Source organism: Cibotium barometz, chromosome 5, assembly GCF_041138505.1.
Source record: "Cibotium barometz isolate CiBa-2024 chromosome 5, ASM4113850v1, whole genome shotgun sequence".
Lineage (NCBI taxonomy): Eukaryota > Viridiplantae > Streptophyta > Polypodiopsida > Cyatheales > Cibotiaceae > Cibotium > Cibotium barometz.
In genome coordinates, this window is record NC_141050.1 from 41,289,070 (window position 1) to 41,310,374 (window position 21,305).

At 37.5% G+C, this 21,305-nt stretch overlaps 1 protein-coding gene across 4 annotated transcripts; it reads left to right on the forward strand.

Moving 5' to 3' along the window:
• Positions 1-200: 200 nt before the first annotated feature.
• On the forward strand, positions 201-3,315 carry LOC147638497 (uncharacterized). 4 transcript variants are annotated; one of them, XM_086798410.1, is made up of 4 exons: positions 789-816; positions 927-1,784; positions 1,891-2,022; positions 3,071-3,315. In XM_086798410.1, exons 1-2 carry the CDS (start codon positions 793-795, stop codon positions 1,296-1,298), a joined length of 396 nt encoding a protein of 131 aa, XP_086654536.1. In that variant the 5' UTR covers positions 789-792; the 3' UTR covers positions 1,299-1,784; positions 1,891-2,022; positions 3,071-3,315. The 4 variants fall into 4 exon arrangements, 3 of the variants coding, with proteins under 3 accessions (XP_086654536.1, XP_086654535.1, XP_086654537.1); XM_086798409.1 differs by lacking the exon at positions 3,071-3,315 and adding an exon at positions 2,105-2,184; XR_015265892.1 differs by lacking the exons at positions 789-816; positions 3,071-3,315 and adding an exon at positions 201-768 and having other exon boundaries at positions 1,891-2,178.
• The last annotated feature ends 17,990 nt before the right edge of the window (positions 3,316-21,305 follow it).

Consider the following 21,305-nt stretch of genomic DNA (forward strand, 5'->3'; position numbering starts at 1 on the left):
GGAATGCAAGATATGTTTAAAATAACAATTATAAAGTGGCCAAGCACTGTTTTGAGGAGATACAACGAAAGGGCTTGCAACCATGTGGGCTCATTAGAGAATGGATGCCATTTTGTTTCAATTTAATGAGGGATCAATATAAGATAGTGCCAACAATAGATCATTGTAATTACATTATTGACCTTCTTGGTCATGTGAGGCTGCAGATCTACTTGAAAGTATGCCTTTTGGGACCAACATGGTTGGGTGGGAGTTTTTGCTTGGCTATTGCAAAATACATGGGAACATGGCTTTGGCCAATCAATGTTTCGGTCACCTTGTAACTATTGATTTGTGAACATGCAATGGTTATGTTTAAATGTCAAATGTCTATGTTGATGTTGGCAAGTGGGAGGATGTAATAGACTACAAGAGTTTAAAAGGTGTGTAGATGCATGGTGAGGATTCTCATGTACAGCTTGAGGGAGCATAATTTACACATACACACACACACATGATAATGATCTTTCCTTGTTTCCTTATGATGATTATGATGATGATGTACATCTCATGAGAGCATAATGTACACACACACATGATAATTGCAGTTTGGTAATTTTTGAAAACTTAAGTCTAATGTTCAATTTTTGAGCCTATCCAACACAGTTTTGACATGGCGTATTGTCATGTTTCTCTTTGTTACTATAGCCCTTCTACCCACGGGAGAGGCAAGCGCGGAAGGGGCTCTTGGCGGGTCAAGGATCTACCTTGGCTGAGAATATTGACCAAGTAAGTGTTGTTGTGGAGACAGATATGAAAGTAGACTTTGACACACAGGTAGATGAGGCTCAGAGTCAGGTTATGAGCATAGGAATAGTTCATGAGGTGGCTAATACTCTTGGTCCTCTCAGGAGGCTTGCTTACAGATTGTCCCTTTTATTGTTCAGCTCGAGATACCTTCGGGAGTTGATGCCGAGGATGAAAATAAGCTTTACATGGATAGGGGAGAAGACATATTGCATCGAACCAGGACATTTAGCTGTTTTAAATGTCCTCCTATCTCGTTGTGCGAGCTTAGCACGTATGCTAAAGTTTGGGGATTGTGTGATGATGTCTCGGGATTGAAGATAGATTTTGAAAAAGAGGGTTATGTTCAAGATAAAGGAGTGTTTATTGTTTCGGTGTGGACCTGCCATAAAGAGAAGACTTTGGTTGGGGATGAGGTATTGGCAGGATGGGACCCTATTTGGCATGAGATAAACACGGAGTTTGAAGGCGGAGATAGAGGAAAGGCCAGAACTCCATGTGTTGTCAAATAGGATGCTCTATATGTGTGGGAGGGCAACCATAGCACAATTGTGTGGCGATCTGCACAATAACGGAAAGGTTCTCTCAAACAAAAGAGAAGCATTGTAGAGTTTTGTGTACTGTGATGATCGACCCAACAAGAGTACCTAAGATTGCCTTGCTATCGAGTCTATAACGAATGAACTTGTGAGTGATTTTTTTTTGGAAATGATTAAGTCTACACATTGTGTATGTCTATCTAGTTGAAAATTGAAAACCAATGCACTTGTTTTGTTTTCTTTCGTTTCAAGTTTAAACACCCATGCACTAGTGGCCACTAGCCTAAGAGATGAGATTATAAACTGCGTTAACATTTGTGCGGCAAGATAGAGTGACTACATGGATGGTTTGCCGGAGCGGGACAGGAGGTTGATTTCTCAAATTAGAAAGAAGTATGCAAAAGGGTTAGAGCCATGGTATCCTCCTACAAGGAGGTATTTGGAAAACTAGTTTATAATGTAAGTTTACGTGGTACGAACGTCAATGCACAACAATGTTTTCTCTTGTTTCCATGACAAAAGTAGTGGATTGCTACTAATTTTTGACTTGGACATTTTATGCCAGGTTCAAATGACTCAAGCTCTTAATAAGAAGCTTCAGCAAGCAAAGCACAGTATGTGAGAGGAGGAGCTGAAAAGGTTGGAGGAGAAGGAGCTCGACAAGCTTGCATCTAGGTTTGGTGACGGTATTGGGAAGGTATGTAAGTGTTAGCTCTTGCAAACTAGAAGCATGACTATGTGGTATGAGTGTGTAATAATTATGTAGACATGGTTTGTAGATACTCAACATTATTGATCCTAAGCTTGGTGAACAATGGCGGATGAAATTTTGGGCTTTGAAATGGGGACACAATAGCTTTAAATATGTTGGCCTTGTGTGATGCTTCAATTAAAACAAAGGTGTTTTGGTTGTCTCTCTTAGAGGGTAATAAGGTAATAAAGGCAGCTTATGGGATTACTCGTTGGGGATCATGTATTTAGAAAGTAAGTACCTTAATCATTAAAGTGTTTAAAAATCATTGCTTCATTTATACATTGCCAATTTCTCAATAAGTTTCTGCATTTGATGTAGTTGGTTACGAAGAGAGGGCTTGATTAATAAAGTGTATCAGAGAGTATACCATATTCTAGGTGATTATGTCGGTGTGCCTGGAGGAATTATTATTCCACAAGATTGCGCTATGTTTGACTATTTTGAAGAGGTGAAGCTTGAGGCTAGGAAGCACATTTTTCCTATATTGAGGGTAGACCCTCTCATGAGAGGCATAAAACGAGGGAGTCTTGAGAGAAGCTAGAGCTTTCTTGGTTGTTTTTTGGAGTTGTTGTGCCAATGAGGAGGTAATTGCCTTGAGTTGGGATGTGGCACAGCTCCCATCCTCAAGGCACATATGTTTGCTTACAATTGACATGGATGAGAGATTTATGAATTCTTATGTTCAGCCTTTTCTTTGCACTAGGAAGTGGCCTAGGGAGGATGATTCCACATCTTTTGGAGATGAGGATGTGGACAAAAATGCGGGTGCAATCCCACTCGATGATTAGTGAGCCCTGCACCTTCACTAGCTACACGTTTCTTGCTACTTATGGATATTTATGATAGGGTTTTGATAGCTGGGAGTTTTTGATGTGGTGTATGTTTTGGCATATCATGGACATATATGACACGGTTTTGGTTTTGATGTATCAGTTTGTCTTCCAAGTGGTAATTTCTGAAAGTTAACGTATCTTTTGGTTTCTTGGAAAAGTGTGTTGCCGACGTATGCTAAAGCAATGGCAGATTATGAACGATGCGAGAAGGATGTCCAACAACGTCAACTCGTGTTTCGATTTTGTTGCGAGGCGATCTTTTTTCCTAGTATCTTGGTTGATTGTTAGTCTTTTGATATTACACTCATATAAACTGCAAATATACCGAGGTTCTTTTGTGTACAATGCATTAAAAAACAAGAAACTAAATTGTATACTATAATCTTTTACCGTGGATGCAAAATCTTCATTGGTGATATGTGCAACTTGTCTTTGTCTTTGTTTTTTGGTTTTGTTACATATAGCGATAAAGTACCCTCGTATCTTGGTTGATTGTGTGTCATTTTGATGGGTTCCGCTCGATTACTTTGGTTCGCTCAAAAAATCTCGCTCGATGTTTGGTAGAACGCCTTTGTGGTTGCCCATGCTTGTTTCTTTAGCTCATTTCCTAGGAAATGGTCCAATGTAGAGCTGGTCCACAATACTATTTCTTTTCTTTTTCCTCTATTTCAACCTGCTAGTTTCTTCCCTTCTTCTTTCAGGATATCAAATTTTTTCTTCCATGCTTCCATCTCCTATCGTAGCTCCTCGTTCTCTTTTTGCAGATCTTCAGTCCACAGCACTTGTGCTACCACCTGCTTGTTTTTCAGCTCCACTCGAGGCCGGTGCATCCAAAACATTTTCTGATTTTGGGCGTGAGGATGGAGCCGGCTATGGATTTCCTGAGCCTCTGTCTGGATTCCTATCTCCTAACTAATAAGGAGTCCTTTCCATCCATGCACCCTTTTACGGGGTGGAAACATCAAATTTTTTGCCACCTCCATGCAGCAGCCAATTAGCTCCTCGCTTTCTATACATACTCAAATCATATTTACATCGATAGTTTCTATTTTTAGATTTTATTCTTTTCCCTTTTTGCTCTTTTCAAAATCCTATCCCACTTCCCATTCCTGATCTTGAATGGATTCAAATTCTGCTCCTTGGACACTTTTTGGATTCAGATTCTGCTCCTTGGACACTTTTCGAATCTTCATGCACTAGTCCTTCTTGGTTATCTTCCTATTCTGACATCCTTCCATGATAAGGCTTTAGCCTATATCCGTTCACCAATTTCTTTAACCTTTCTCCATCCAGGCTTACCAGTTCGAAGGTTCCCATTCCCATTTTCCTGCCTATCCATGTCATCTTCAGCTTTTCTGGATGAGGTCCCTTTCTCAAGGAGAATAGCAGGACTATGTCTCCTTCCTCAAAGATTTTTAATTTTTTGTTCCTATCGACCTGGAGCTTCCATCTTTTCTACACAATCTCAACTGTCCATACACTATGTAGTCTTTTTTCATCCAGTTAAAGGAATTTCTCGATTAGATATGAACCTCTGACTCTTATGGGGATAATCTCTCTGCCACGGCTATCCTTAGACTTTACGTGAGAAATTCAATGGGCATAACTGCTTCTAGTCCATACATCATGTTGTAAGCTATCCTGAATGCCCATAATGTAGAATGCACTTTTGTGTCCCAATCTATCCTATTTTCATTGACTGTCTTGACCAGAATTCCTTTTAGGCTTGTGTTCATGGATTCCACCTATCCATTATCCTATGGGTAGTAGATTGTCAATTTCTTATGCATAATCATGTGTTACTCTATCAGCTTCTTGATCACTTCATTGAGGAAGTGGCTTCCTTGATCATGCTGACTATCTCAATCAGTGCATTCGAATATTGTCATGATAGTTTCATACATAAACTTTACCACCATTGAAGATGCCTTATAGTCTTTCAAAGCTTTTGCTACCCACTTCATGTAGTAATCTGTAGCCATGAGTATATACTTGTTTCTTGCTCTCTGAGCTACTGGCTTGAATGGCCCTACAACGTCCAGACCCCAATGGCTTCAGTGGTAGTATCGGGGTGTCAGGCATTATGTCTAAATCATCTGACTGCCCTAGCCTTTGGAACATGTCACAATCCTTTTCAAACATGCGGGCATCTTTCAATATTTTTGGACACTATAGTACTGCTTAGAATACCTTCCTTCCCATGATTTCTTTAGAAAAGTGACCTCCAATGATCCCTTGATGTGCCTTTGCCACCACAACTTGATGTTCATGCTCAGGAACACACCTTCTTAAGATTTGGTCTATGTCCATCTTATATAATTGTCCTGCCACCACCATGAACGACTTGCTCCAGAGAGTGAGCTTTTTCCTCTGATCTCTGGATATGTACTTTGGAAAAGACAAGTCGGAAAAAAATTGCAGCATCTCATCATACTAACTTGGTCTCTATCTATCTAATGATGAAGAGGGGACATTTGGGAAATCATCCTCCATCCCATCTGGAGTTTCTCCTGACTCCAATTCGGACATGAAATCTACCACTGCATGTTTGTTTCCTCAGGTGTGCTTGATGGTGAACTCAAACTCTTGCAGCAGCATCATCCATATGGCTAACTTTCCTGCTAGGTCTAGCTTGTTCACCAGGTACAAGAGTGCTTTATGGTCTGAAAACATTACCCAATAGATAATGCTTGAATCTTTTGATTAAATAGATCATCCCCAATGGTTCCTTTTTTGTGGTGGGATAATTTCTCTCTGGCTCTCCGACAATCTTCTGCTTGCACAATATACTAGTTTGAACTAGCCTTCATGTGACTCCTACATCAAAGCACTTCCTATGGCAAAGTCAAAAGCATCTATGAACACACGGAACACCAGCTCAAAATTTGGCTGCTGGAAAATGTGAGGGTCTCCAAATCATAAGAGGCTACTATCATCTGGAGCTTCTCCCTCAATCCTCTCACAAACCAATGACTTGGTGTGACTGCGCAAGTTTGTTTGGCTAGTCAAGAAGCATTAATAATGCTCTAAATTCTATCGCATAATCTTCTATTAGCCTTTTCTTCTGAGTCAGCCTTTGTAGCTTTTATAGTACCTTAGTGGTGGTTCTATCTTTTCAAAATGTTTTCAAGAAAGCTTTCTTCAATTCCTCAAATGTTTGGAAGTGCTCTAAACCATACTGAGTACTAGTTGGTGGCCTTTCCATCTAGGGTTGTTCCAAAGTACTCTATCTTTTGTGGCGATGGGACACACCTACTTATGTCAATTGAAAATTTTCATGTCATATAATCTGTGTACCAGTAACAAATTCCAAGGAAACGTCTTGTCCTTTTTTGGATCATTAAGTACATTTACTACCCAATATTTACTCACCAACCCTATCATAGGCCAAGAGCCCCATGCATTACTTAGAATCTGTGCCCAAGTAGGCCTATATTATAAAAAAACAAAATCCATGAGCCTATTTCATAAAAAAATCCATGAGCCATGAGTCCACAAGGTATGAGCCCACAAGATGTGAGCCAACAAAATTGAGCCCAAGGACATGAGCCTATCAAGCATGATGACATGAGTCTATCTCATCCATGCATGAGCCTATTTCATATTAAAAACGTGTGAGTCCAGTAAATGGGAGTTTAGAGTTATAAGCCTATAGTCGTGAGCCCATAGATGTGAGACCATAGACATGAGACTCCACAGACCGGATCCTTGGAAAAAACAAAGAGTTTAACAACCAAAAAACTTAAACTTAAAAAAATCCATTTATTTTTTACAACTTAAACAAAATACTTATTCCATTAGGATTTGCTTCAAGCACTAGAGACCCATAGATATGAGACCATAGGCATGAGCCCATACACATGTGAGCCCGTAGACATGAGACCATAGACATGGGCCCATAGAAGGGAGCCTTGAAAAAAAACAAAGGATTAAAATAATAATAAAAACTCACATAAAAAAACATTTATTTTTTACAACGAAAGAAACATTCATTCTATTCAAACTTACTTCAATTAGTAAAGGACCAGCCCATTCACTAGAGAAAATTTTTTTGTTGATGTGAACTCAATCCAAAATAATTGTTAGAAATGATAATCCAATCGATTATAGTACATCAAACCATATCTCCTCAACCTCCATTAAGGTTAAAGAAGTAAATTTCATTAGCCCTAGTGAAGAACCTAAGATAGTATTTATTACCAAAGACCATCCTTGAGCGAGCCTTGAGCGAGAAGGACAATTGATAGCCTTGCTCAAAGAATTTCAAGATGTTTTTCTAGAAGTACACTAATATGAAGAAAATTCCTCCACAAGTAATGAAACACATGCTCTCTCTCTATGAAGGTGTAAAATCATCAAAATAGAGAGCCTCCACATGAATCCCAAGAATAGACAAATGGCATTTCACCACTTCCTTTGGAAGTGGTGAAACACACCATCCCTCTCCATGAAGGCACAAAATCATCAAAATAGAGAGCGCTACCTCATGAATCTCAAGCACAAAAAAAGGGTCAAAGAAGAGCTAGACAAGCTCATCAACATAGGATTTATGTATGAGATTGAGAACACCAAGTGGTTGTCATTCGATAGTGATCACTGATTATTCCCAAAAAGAACATAAGTTTCAAGTGTTATAACCTCAAAAAGGTTAATGCCATAGCAGTCCATGATTGTTATCCCTTACAATACATGGACCACCTGTTAGAGTGAGTCATTGGAGAGGAAGATTATAGCTTCTTTGATGGCTTCTCATGATACAATTGGGTGACAAATGACCTAACACATCAATACAAGATACTATTTGCTATAGAGTGAGGAAACCTTTACATATCGCATTTGCCATTTGGCTTGACCAATGCCCATGCCATGTTTCAATGCTCTATGGAAGATATTGGAGATTTTTTTTTATTGATGACCTTTTCATGCACTTAAACATCTTGTTTTTAAAAAATGAACACTCTACTAGATGCACACTCTACTATACCATGTCTCCAAGATGCACACTCTACTAAACCTTGTTTTTGAAAGATGCACACTCTATTATACCTTGTTTTTGAAAGATGCACACTCCTCTATACCTTGTCTCCAAGAAGGGCATCTCCATAGATGAGAATAAGATCGGTGTGATCTCTTGGAATTACAACCACCCATCAACAAGTAAAAGGGGGTGCAAAGATTCATGGATCTGTAGGGTATTAAATAAGATTTATCTTCTTGTATGCCACATATGCTAGATCTTCATACAAGCTCTTGATTATCTTTGAATGAACAGATGAATGCCAATGGGCATACAAAAAATTGAAGTGCATTTGCAAGTGTACCCATATTGAAATCCTCCAACTAAGATCTTATTGTCCATGTGCATATCGATGCTCTATCAGTAGATGCATGCTAGCAAACTGAGGGGGCACAACATATTACCTTTTTAGCCGTCAACTCAACAATGTCGAATGCAAGTATATAACCACAGAGAGAAAGGGTTTAGCCATGGTGTATGCTATAAAGAAGTACATACATTAACTCTTATCTAAAAAGATTATTTTTGAGACCGTCAAAATAACAAATAGTGTGCTTTATTTAGTGTGAATAAGGCTTGCACCGTGAGGTTCATTACCACAAGATTTCTTATTCTTTTGATTTCACCATTATTGTTTAAAAGGGATTAATGCTTGTCTATGCTAATCATCTTTCCAAAATTCTAAATGGATAACCCCCTCTAGGAGTGGAAGATGATCTTTTTTATGCTCCATTGTTCCACATTAACCACAAACTTGAATGGAGTGAAGATATCGCCCACAAGTATTTGGTTAATGGATTCTGAATTGGCTGTCCCATCAAGAAGGACATAGATAGATGTCTCATTAGAATGGCTACCCCTTATAAATTGATAACATGAATGCTTTACAAGAAGTGCCAAGATGATATAAAAAATAACTAACTGAAGTGAAGGAAATCTTTGGCCCATGCTTCTACACTGCTTCTACACCACTTTCTTATCATATTAGAATCCTCCTCAACCACACCGCAATTCTGAGGCAATGCCTCACACAATGTATGTAGCTTTTAGCCCTCTGTCAATGTGAGAGTGCAATTGTGGGGGCTACTTCTTATTGATCCAAGAAGTTCATATTGAACCAAAATAAAAGTAATATCATGTTATTATTGGTGTGTCCGAATCGCTTGCACAATCTTAATCACAAAATCCACTAAGGGTCTTGCACCTACAAAATAGGTGATGCTAGACTCTTGAGTACCTACAAAATAGGTGATGCTAGACCCTTGGATGTATCACAACACTCACATATTTTCTTTCCATTGATTATCTCAGGCTTTTTGGAGAACATATGCAAAACACCAACAAAAAGGATATCTTGTCTAGTGTCACACACAAGAATATAAGACTACCAACTAGTTTCCTATATAAGGTCTCATCCACAAGAAGGTTTATAGTCTTCGATGGATAGCTTAAAATCAATCTTTGTTGGGGTACCACTACCTTGCAGTTGGTCATGCCAAATGCCTTAAGTATCTTACTTGCATATTTATGCTGAGCAATAAAAATGTTATTTGGCTTTTTCCATTCCTCGATCTCCAAACAATAATGCATGAGCCCAAGATCTATTATCTCAAACTCTGCACTAAGCATCTATTATGTTTGTGAGATATTTTTCTAGAGATCCCTATTAAGATGTGGTCATCTACATAGAGAACAATGACTGTATACTTTCTCGGGGCTTGTTGGAGAACTTTCTCAAAACACCAACAAACAAAATTGATGTCTGGTCTAGTACTACATAAGAAGATATAAGACCACCAACTAGTATCCTATATAAAGGCTCATCCACAAGAAGGTCTGACGTGTCTTCAATGGATAGTTTCAAATCAACCTCCATTGGGTACTTGCATTCGTTCATGCCAAATGCCTTGAGACTATCTCACTTACGTATTTCTATTGAGCAATAAAAATGTTATTTGATTTTTACCATATCTTAATCCTCAGCAATAATGCATAAGCCTAAGATTAATCCCCAATCGGTCATGCCAAAGGTATCTCACTTGCATATTTCTATTGAGCAATAAAAATGTTATTTACCTTCTGCCATATCTCAATCTAATGCATGAGCCTAAGATCTATCATCTCAAACTCTGTACTAATGTGTTTATGAGATCTTTTTTTGGGAGATCCCCTATTAAGATATGGTCATCTACATAGAGAACACAAGGACCATATACTTTCCTGCTCACAAAAGACATACATATCTACATTTGAAAAAGGGTAAGATCCCTCACCCCACTACGCAACGAATTTGGGGGTGCTAGCAGCGGAAGTAGCACTTCTTGCGCGGGGCAAGGTCCCACACTCGGGGCCTCGCCCAACGGATACCCGGACAAGAGACTAATCCATCGGTTCTTCCAAAACCCGAACTTGAAAAAACTTCCCTTACGAGCGATTCCTCCAAGATAACTTTTCTCTAACGTAGTCAAAAGCCTAAACTAACTGAACTGATCTGACTGAACCCATAAGTCCCATAGTCAGATCAGGGAAAAGATTGTACTTGGGTCATAGAGACCAATTCTTTTTTCCTCATTGAGAGGCACAGCCGTTGATTCTTTTCCATAGAATATTTTTTTATCCAGGATTTACCTCATCTATCGTACTAAACAGAAATTGAGTCTCGATTTACGGATCCATCAGTCCAGCCTAATCCCATCCAGTCCCATGGGTTAGCCAACCGCCCAACCACTGTAGTGATGGGATCCAATTAGGAATTTGGTTAGGTTTTGTCCCGGGTACCAGGGAAAAGAGTTCCCAGCCCCCCTAGCCGAATATTCATGCAAACATAAAACTAGTCACACCACTTACACACCCAATATGAACTTGCCTTTTTCATAGATTCAACAATCTTTAAAATAATCATTTGATGAAACCATAGTGTTACTGATCCTAATCCTTTGATTATCCAGTTGAATCCTAATTTTCAATTCATTCCTTCATCGGTGTACCTATGGCATCATTGGCAACCAAAACGCTCACCACCTGTTCACTCAGGGGCCTTTTCAATAGTTCCTAGCTCATAGTACCCGACAATATAATCACATAAAAATATCCAGATGGAATCTCCGTTGAAGATCAGCAAGATCAACCAACAGATCCATATAAAAGAGCCATGGACTCATCCGTTGAGGACTAGCAAGGTCAATCAACCAGATCCATGCCCGAATTCAGAAAACAACTCTTACTCATTGTTCCAATATTTTCTCCGAAACGTACTTGTGGGTATCTTCGACGACCTAGAGCCCGAGCACCGTATGGTCAGCACCCTCTAGGATCCTTCATAGGTCACCTAGCGCTTCACTCATAGGCCGCTTCCTTGGTCCCTCATCCACTGTACCAGAAGCTCACCATTTAAATCAAACCGAGGCTGGTCAAGACCTCGGCCGACCTTGCTACACGAGACGTCCTCCAATGACTCTCCGTCAACAGTTGCAACTTTAACAGATAGGTCTCCACGACCTCATTCACAAGACGGTCAAAATGCTTTCCCAACATTCTTAACATAAACAGTTATTTAAAAACAGATTTCACATACAATACAGTTCCAACAATATTTCCATCTTTTCTCATTACTCCGCATCCTTTCTCATTAGACCCCATCTTTTCTCATCTTACCACAATTTTATTTTCTTCATCGATCCATATCACATCACATCATTCCCACATCAAATCATATCCAATCGCATCATCCACACATCAATCCACATCACCCATACATCCCCCATCCACATCATCCACATCAATCCACATCATCCATACATCCATCCACATCATCCACATCATCCATACATCCATCCATATCATCCACATTATCCAAACATCCATCCACATCAATCCACATCAATTTATATCATCCACTCATCAATCCACATCAATTTACATCAATCCACATCAATCCACATCATCCATACATCAATCCACATCATCCATACATCAATCCACATCAATCCATATCCTCCACTCATCAATCCACATCATCCACATCAATCTACATCATCCATACATCAATCCACATCAATCCACATCATTCATACATCAATCCACATTATCCACACATCCATACATCCATCCACATCATCCACATTAATCCACATCAATTTATATCATCCACTCATCAATCCACATCAATCCACATCAATCCACATTATCCACACATCCATCCACATTCATTTCATAAGCATTCCCATTCTCATCTAATCACATCTTTTTCTATCTCATCACTTATTTCCTCATTTATCCTCATCAGATCTCATCCACTTGCATCTACCCATACATCTCATTACTTCACCACTTATCGTTCATTCACATCCCGATTCACATCACATCACATCCATTCACATCCCTTATCATTCATTCACATCCCGATTCACATACTAACACATTCATTCACATCCTATATCATTCATTCACATCCCGATTCACATGCTAACACATTCATTCACATCCTATATCATTCATTCACATCTCGATTCACATGTTTACATCTTGATTCACATGCTATCACATTCATTCACATCCCTTATCATTCATTCACATCCCTTATTATTCATATCTATCCAATTTATATCACATCTCATCGCCTCAATTCTCGTTCATATCCATCACATTTACATCCACATGTATTCTCCCACATACATCCACATCCATACTTATCACATACACATCCACATCTATCCTTTCACATACATCCACATCCATACTTATCACATACACATCCACATCTATCCTTTCACATACATCCACATCCATTCTTTCATATACATCCACTTCTACTCTTTACATACATCCACTTCTATTCTTCACATACATCCACATCCATCCTTTCACATACACACATCCACATCCATTCTTTCACATACATCCACTTCTATTCTTCACATACATCCACATCCATTCTTTCACATACATCCACTTCTACTCTTCACATACATCCACTTCTATTCTTCACATACATCCACATCCATCCTTTCACATACACACATCCACATCCATTCTTTCACATACATCCACTTCTATTCTTTGCATACATCCACATCCATCCATCCATTCATTCACATTTATCTGATTCACATCACATCTATCCATCCATTCATTCACATTTATCTGATTCACATCACATCTATCCATCCATTCATTCACATTATAAAAATCAACTTCAGTGGGAATAACACTTTTATAAAAATCCTTTTATATATCTATTTATGCATAAATTCAATTTTAAGAAAAATAACACTTTCGAAATAAAATAAAAATAAATTCCTTTATGCATCTTTTTATGCATAAAATCAAAATTGATGAGAATAACTCTTTTGAATTAAAAATAAATTCTTTATGCATCTTTCTATGCATAAAATCAAAATTGATGAGAATAACTCTTTTAGAATAGAAATAAATTCTTTATGCATCTTTCTATGCATAAAATCAAAATTGATGAGAATAACTCTTTTAGAATAGAAATAAATTCTTTATGGATCTTTTTATGCATAAAATCAAAAATTGATGAGAATAACTCTTTTGAAATAAAAATAACTTCTTTATGCATCTTTCTATGCATAAAATCAAAATTGATGAGAATAACTCTTTTAGAATAAAAATAAATTCTTTATGCATTGTTCTATGCATAAAATAAAAAATTGATGAGAATAACTCTTTTAGAATAGAAATAAATTCTTTATGCATCTTCTTATGCATAAAATCAAAATTACACTTTTAGAATACACAATTGGTGGGGATTACTCTTTTTGGATAATAAAAGATAAAACTTATTTCACCAAATTTTAGAAAATTTTGCCATAACCTCCTTTGTATGGTTGACCATTTTTTAATTTTTCCTAACTTAAAAATACTTAAAAATTATCCCCAAATGGTTTTAAGCACTCTAAACTAATCAAATTTCACTTTTAAAAGAGAAACAATATGAAAAGTTTAATTCCAACAATTAGATTACTTAACTAGGATAAAGAAGGACAGAATTTAAGAAAGAAGAGAGGAGGAAAGCCTTTCCAACAAGGCATAGCATCTATTTATCATTTTAAGATAACAAAAAATTAGAAAACCATTAAAAGAATAAAGAAAAAGTAAGATTTCTAACTTACATGAAATTCTGGGAGCTTTCCTTTGGCTTGATGGTTTGAGGGATCTACTCTTGTTTGCAACAAGAGTGGCCACTAATTATTTAGAAGAGGGAATGGTCAAAAGTTAATGAATTATTAAGAAATTCATAGTTCTTGACTCTGGGGTGGTGTAGTAGAGTAATAGTGCATAAAACACTATTAACCATGTACAAAGGGGGATGCTTTATTTATAGGAAAAAGTGAGCCTCTAACCAAGCAAATTGATTCTAGAATTTCCAGATCAGTTTGTTCAGTTTTTGACCATTTTTAGGTTAGTTTAGCTCACTTTTTGGATCTAGTTGAAGTAGGAGAGAGGAGAGATGAAAATATCTCATTATTTGTGAGTTTAAAACTCAACCACACATGTGAAATAGGCGCCTCCTTCATGAGGGGAAATTCCCCACACTAAGGTGTAAAAAATGCATCATTTCTCTAAATATCTCTTCTTTTTTAACTAATATCCTTGTCCTTAGTCAACTCTTCATCTTATGTGAGTATTTACTCATTTTTGGGGGGATTTTCTTTATTTCTTCTATTTATCTCCTTCCTACATTTGGATTAATCTAATTGGCCCCTCAGAACCTTAATCTAAATTTTTTTGAAAATCTGGACCCTCAGGATAAGGCCTTTTGAACAGATTATAATTTATTTCTAATGCACCTTTTAAAAACCTTTTTGAACTTCTGTTTCGGGGGAATTTATTTTAATAAGAAGAGATATTTTTCCATCCAAAAATATCTAAAAATTAAATAATCTCTCTCTAGAATATTTTCTCTCTCTAGGCCAAAACAGGGTAAAACAGGATCTTTCTTTTATTTCAGAGAGAAAAATAATTATAAGATCAAAAGGGGAGGTTCTTACACATGCACACCTCAAAAGCCGGAGGGAGGAATCTTACAATAAGAGACCGATACTCACAAAGTCAGCATTAATGATATAGTACTATGCTATTTTTAGCCCATAGAGAGTGCCTTAGGTAACTCGTAAACTTTGATTTTGGAATCAAGAACCAAAAACCTAGATGGTTGTTCCACATATATACCTCTCCTGATTGAGATTCTCGTTTAAGAAAGTAGATTTTACATCCATTTGAACAAGCCACCCCTCTTGCACTACCCAATGCAAGAATAATACAGATTGTGGTTAGCCTAGCAGGAAAAAATGTTTTCTAAAAGTCAAAACCTGGGCAAAACCATGGGCGACCAGAGCTATGCCTTGTACTTTTCCAAAGTACCATCATATTCGTATTTTACTTTGTAAACCCACTTAGTGCCAATTACCTTGTGTCTTGGAGGAAAATCTATAAGGTCCCAAGTGTGATTTTTGAGGATGGAGCCATATTTGGCTTACTTGGTTGCCATTCACTTTGGATCCCCTTGTGCATCATCAAAGGTGGAAGGCTCCTGAATCTTAAGTACCTCTATCATGAGAGAGAAATTCATAAGATGTGTTTCGCTCCTCTAACCTTATAGATCCGTGAATACCTTGAGGCACATCCTTGATGCTCAAAGGTCTTTCTCCATCCAAAAGTTACATGTACCACTTAGGGAATGGCTTAACTTTTTGTGGCACATCATGCTCTTGTTCTTCATCTTTAAAATCTATCTTCATCGGAAATGATATGGATTACCCTTCATGAGAATCTGAGGAAGACCGTGCTATATATATGGAGGAAGTGTTACTTTGGTGATTTTCTTGTTACATCTGAAAAAGAACCCTCCTCCTCCATCCAACATGGTTGTTCCTCCAATACCACATATCGGCTCACTGTGATCTTCTTTTGCCTAGGGTCATAGAGCCAATATGCCTTTGATGCTATAGCCCTTGCTACTATAACCCAAGATGCTGAATTTTTAAATTTTGGCATCCATTTGGTCCTTTGCACATTAGGAATCTCTTTGGAATATATATATATATATATATAACATTCACACCCAAAAACTTTCAAGTGTGTAGGTTTCTTACTAGAGTAGGTCTATAATGGAGTCATCCATTCGACAACCTTTTTTGCACTCCTATTAAGAATGTACTTAACCAAAAAGGATTTAGGTAGATTCTTGCCATTAAGCATACTCCTTCTCATCTTCATAATAGCGTATTCTTATATCTATAACACCATTTTATGTGGAGTGTGAGCGAGAGCGATTGCTTTATGCCTCTTTCCTTGCTAAAAATTAAGAATTCAATATATGTGAATTATCATTTTTGATTTGTTACTATGAACTACTTCATCTCACTTTCATTTAATGCAACCCATTTCTTAAACTTACCAAAAGCCTAAGACTTTTCTTTAAGAAAATATTCTCAAATCTTTCTACTATAATCGTTAATCTATATTAAAAAATAAAAAGACCTCTAAGTGCAATTGTACTTCTTTTTTTATAGATTAGCATGTATGGGTTGAAGAGGAGCCTTGACTCTAAAATTGGCCTCTTGTGGAAAGGGTTTCTGGTGCTGCTTACATACATCTGGACTATTACAAATTGGTGGAAAATGCTCAACTAGCTTACCTTTCTTTATCTCTGAAAGAGGCTACGTACTAATATGCCCATAACTCTCATGCCAAAGTTTACTACTACCCAAATTTGCTTGGACTACAAGGAAGACCATACAAATTTTCCCTCCAAATGTCCTTTGCAATGACCTTATCAATAATGACTCATCAAGAATGATTTAACTATTCTTGTCAAAGTGAACTCATAAGTCACAATTTGTGTGGCCAGGATAGAAAGGAAGTTCCTCTTCATATATGGAACTTATAGAACATTTGAAAGATTTTTTGCACAACCTTATTTAAGCATAAGAGAACCGGGATTAGGAGCATGTAGCCACATCACACTTGGACATTATCCCACATGAGAATAAAGCGGGTGATGAGGTCTAGTCCTTAAGCCTAAAGAGTTGCTAGCCCACTGCTGTGTGAGGCCGAGTCTACCTAGGTGCTCCATGACATTTAGTCTTTTGGAAACCTATCAGCACTCCTATGTGTGATGGGTGAGCTTACACTCCACCTTCTTCTTGGATAAGATCCTAATGTGGATCATGTGGCCTCCGACTTCCAAGATCATCTCCACTCCTAGACAAGGAGATGTTAGTGTGGTTGCTACCTGGTACTCCAAGAGCTTGGCTACTTTTATGGCCTTCCTCTTCTTTTAAACTTGGGTACACCTGTAACTACATTTGTGGTGGGGAGTCCTTGTAGACGTTGAAAATTCATGTGACCAATTTTTTTATGCCACATCTCAATGCCAGAAATTTCAGCGTAAGCATGGCCAAATTCTCATGCCTCTCCCTAGGCATAATGGCCCTCAACTTAAACATATTGCCAACCTTCTTACCACGGGAAACCACACACATGTTATCCTGTGTATCAAACACCATACATCCATGCTTATTGAAGCAAACCTCAAGTCCTCGCTCAGTCATTTGGCCAACTAACACGAGATTCTTGGTAATACAGGCACATCTCCAAGTGTTTGAGAAACTGCTTTGTCACCCTGGATAAGCACATTCTCAGTATGTGTAATCTCATGCTTTGTGTCATATCCTGTGTAGACAGAGAACATTTGTGTCACTGGCTTCATAGTGTCAAACCACTCGACATGAGGAGTCATGTGGTTGGACGCACCAGAATCCACATACCACTCCTCATCGGCCTTGTGCATAGCACCAAGGACATGCTGCATAGCTAGTAAGTCTCCACCATGTGTCTGATCTCCTGAAGCATAGTTGCTCTGTGGGATCTTTCCCAAGCATATGGCCACTTTCTTCTTCCTACAGTCATATGCGTAATGTCCTGCAATACCGCAGTAGTTGCAAGACCCGGGTTTCCTTCCTCTTGCCGTGCCTCACCATGGCCTCTATTTCTCCCCCTCCCTCATGCATATCCACCCCAATTTCGGTTGTTATGGGGCTAATTTTGATTACCCTGGTAGCCTCCACGGCCTTGGCCTCACCTCAGCCTCGTGCACTTCCACCACGACCTCTACCATGGCCACCTGCAACTACTGCATGTTCCTCTTTCTTGCCTGCTATTGGAGGCACCACTTGTGCTTGCAATGACTCCTTCAGCCTGGTCTCCTCACTAATCAACAAGGGGATGAGGTCATTGAATGACGAGATGTTCTCTCTCACAGAGATACTAGTGACAAGTGATTGATACTCCTTGCCAAACGATGCAAACATGCTACAGCTAAGTCATCATCATTACCTTTGACTCCAATGCTACCAAGCTGGTCAGTAATGCTCCTGATCTTCAAGACATAGTCTTGAATACTAGATGACTTCCGCTCCACATCATGCAACTCCTATTTTAGCTGTAGCTTTCGAGCCTTAGTGCTTGTCTCTAATAGCTTGGTAATTGCATCCCAAACATCTTTAGCAGTAGTCTTGTCCCCTATATATGCCCAAGTATGTTGTCCTCTATGGTAATGGACATGTAATGAATAGCTTGATGAGTCTTTTTCACCCATGCTTTGATTGCAACATCATCACCCTGTGGTATGGCCTCTGTGCCATCTACTACATCATCCCATAAGTCTTTGCCAATAAGAAAGTTCTTGATTCTGGATCTCCATGTAGGATAATTATTCTTTTCGAGCTTCTCACCCGTAATCACATTGACATTCATGCTCTCCGATGACATGTTTCACCAAGCAGAAAAAATCCCAACAAAATATTCGACAAAGTCTCCCCAGCAAAATAGGCAAAATTTGACTGCACACCTCTATGTCCAAATGTGCATAGACGTATCACTATATCCACTGAACAACGTCAATGCATCTTCTCCCTCTCAACATCAAAAAACATCCAAAGAAAGCATCCAAAGGGCCTCCAATAGAGAGGATTTCCTAAACCTGCTAACCTCTAAGCCAACCTACTATCGCTCGAGGAGCCTACCGACCCCCTGAGCTAGCCCGTGTTTCTTCACATCTATCTCAATTTACATCACATCTCATCACATTCATTTCACACCTCATTTCATTCATTCTTATCCCGATCCACATATCATTCATTCACATCTATCTCAATTTACATCACATCTCATCACATGCATTTCACATCTCATCTCATTTATTCTTATCCCGATTCACATCTCAACTCATTTATTCTTATCCCGATTCACATCTCATCCATTCACATCCCATATCATTCATTTACATCTGATTCACATGACATCACATCTCATTCATTCACATCCTGATTCACATCACATTACATCTCATCCATTCACTCACATTTACATCACATCCTTTCGCATACACATCCACATCCACATCTATTCTTCCACATCCACATCCACATCTATTCTTCCAGATACACATACACATCCACATCTATTCTTCCAGATACACATCCACATCCATTCTTCCACATAAGCATCCACATCCATTCTTCCACATACGCATCCACATCCATTCTTTCACATACACACCCACATCCATTTCCATTACATCACATCCTATCACATTATATTTCCATCTTATTACATCCATTCACATCTTATCGCATCCTATTTACATATTATCACATCCATTCACATCTTATCGCATCCTATTTACATCTTATCACATCCATTTCACATGCTATTTTCATTTAGTAGCTATTTCTAGTTTGATTCCGATAATGGGACTTTTTCTAAATTTCTACCAATTGCTTGGCCTAACTAAAGATTCCTTTTCTCGAATGACTATTTCTATATTCCTTCTCAATTTCTCAATTGAATTATATTCAATATTCCTCTTTTGAATAAAAGAATTCATGGGATTTACAGAAATCAATTCTACCCATATTTTCACTTTTGATAAATAATCATAAATTGAATTCTCTTTTCCCATCTAAATGATGGAATTCCAAATGTCATAGGAATTCCTCTTTTACCATTTAAATATTTCTCATAGATAAAATAAATTTATCTTTGAATTTAAATAAAATACCCACCCATTAATTTCAATATGCTAGGAATTTCTCTTTCCCTATCTAAATGATGGAATTCCAAATATCATAGGAATTCCTCTTTTACCATTTAAATATTTCTCATAGATAAAATAAATTTATCTAAAATTTATCTTTAAATTTAAATAAAATACCCATTAATTTCAATATGCTAAAATTTACACTTTCCTCATTTAAATATTTGAATTCCAATATGGTGGGAATTCCTCTTTCATCATTTAAATCTATCTATGCAAAAAGATAAATTTAACTAGAATCCTTCTTTATTTTTTAAATAAAATATACATTATTTTAGCATCCCAAGTTTTCTCTTACTTCATTGGAATACATGGATTTCCATTGTCACGGGGATTACTCTTTTAACATAAAAATGAATTACTAGAAATTTCTCTTTTTTCTAATTAACTATTTATGCATAAACATAAAATCAAATTTTCCATGATAATAATGAGAATCATTCAATTAATCTAGGATGATTAATCCTAGAATATGGTAGAAAGTCCTCTTTTCATATTATGAATGAAAATGATTTATGTGTTAATTTTTTAGAAATTTTACCATAGCTTCGCTGATAATACTCAATAACTTTGAAAACATAAAGTTTAGTAATATCATATGATAGAATAACCATTAATTGGATCAATATCCAATTATGGACTTGATTCCTAATTTTTCCATGAATTAAATAGCATAAAAGCATTAAAAAGCCACTTATTTAGCCTCAATTTGACAAGCATAGAAATTACTTTTTGATTAGAGAATTGCTTCATGAGAAGCTTCATTTGAATATAGAATGGGTCATAGGAATGACTATTCTTTGGGGGGGGAGAGAGACATGCTTTAAAAAAAACATTTAATCTAAGCATAAATGGAAATTTATGTGGTTTATCACTACAATTCATTAAAGAACTTCAATTGTATTAAAAAGCCATTCAATTGAATGCTTCTCAAGCTTGAGAGGGGTTGAGAAGACAGAACATTTGGAGATTTAAAAAAAAAAGACCATAAACCACACTTTACCTCGTAGATTGCTTGATTCTTTAATCAATGTAGAGGCCCCCAACCATTCAATTGGTTTGGAATGTTGATGAAGACTCCAAGGAAGATTGAAGAGAGAGAGAAACTCCAATCTCTCCAATTTGTAGAGGATTTTTAGAGGATAATAGAAAATATCATTATTTTAGTATAATACTGGCATGGTATAGTTCTCATATTTTTTTACAAAGGGCTAAGGATCTATTTATAGGTGAGGGAGGCCTCTAACCAAGT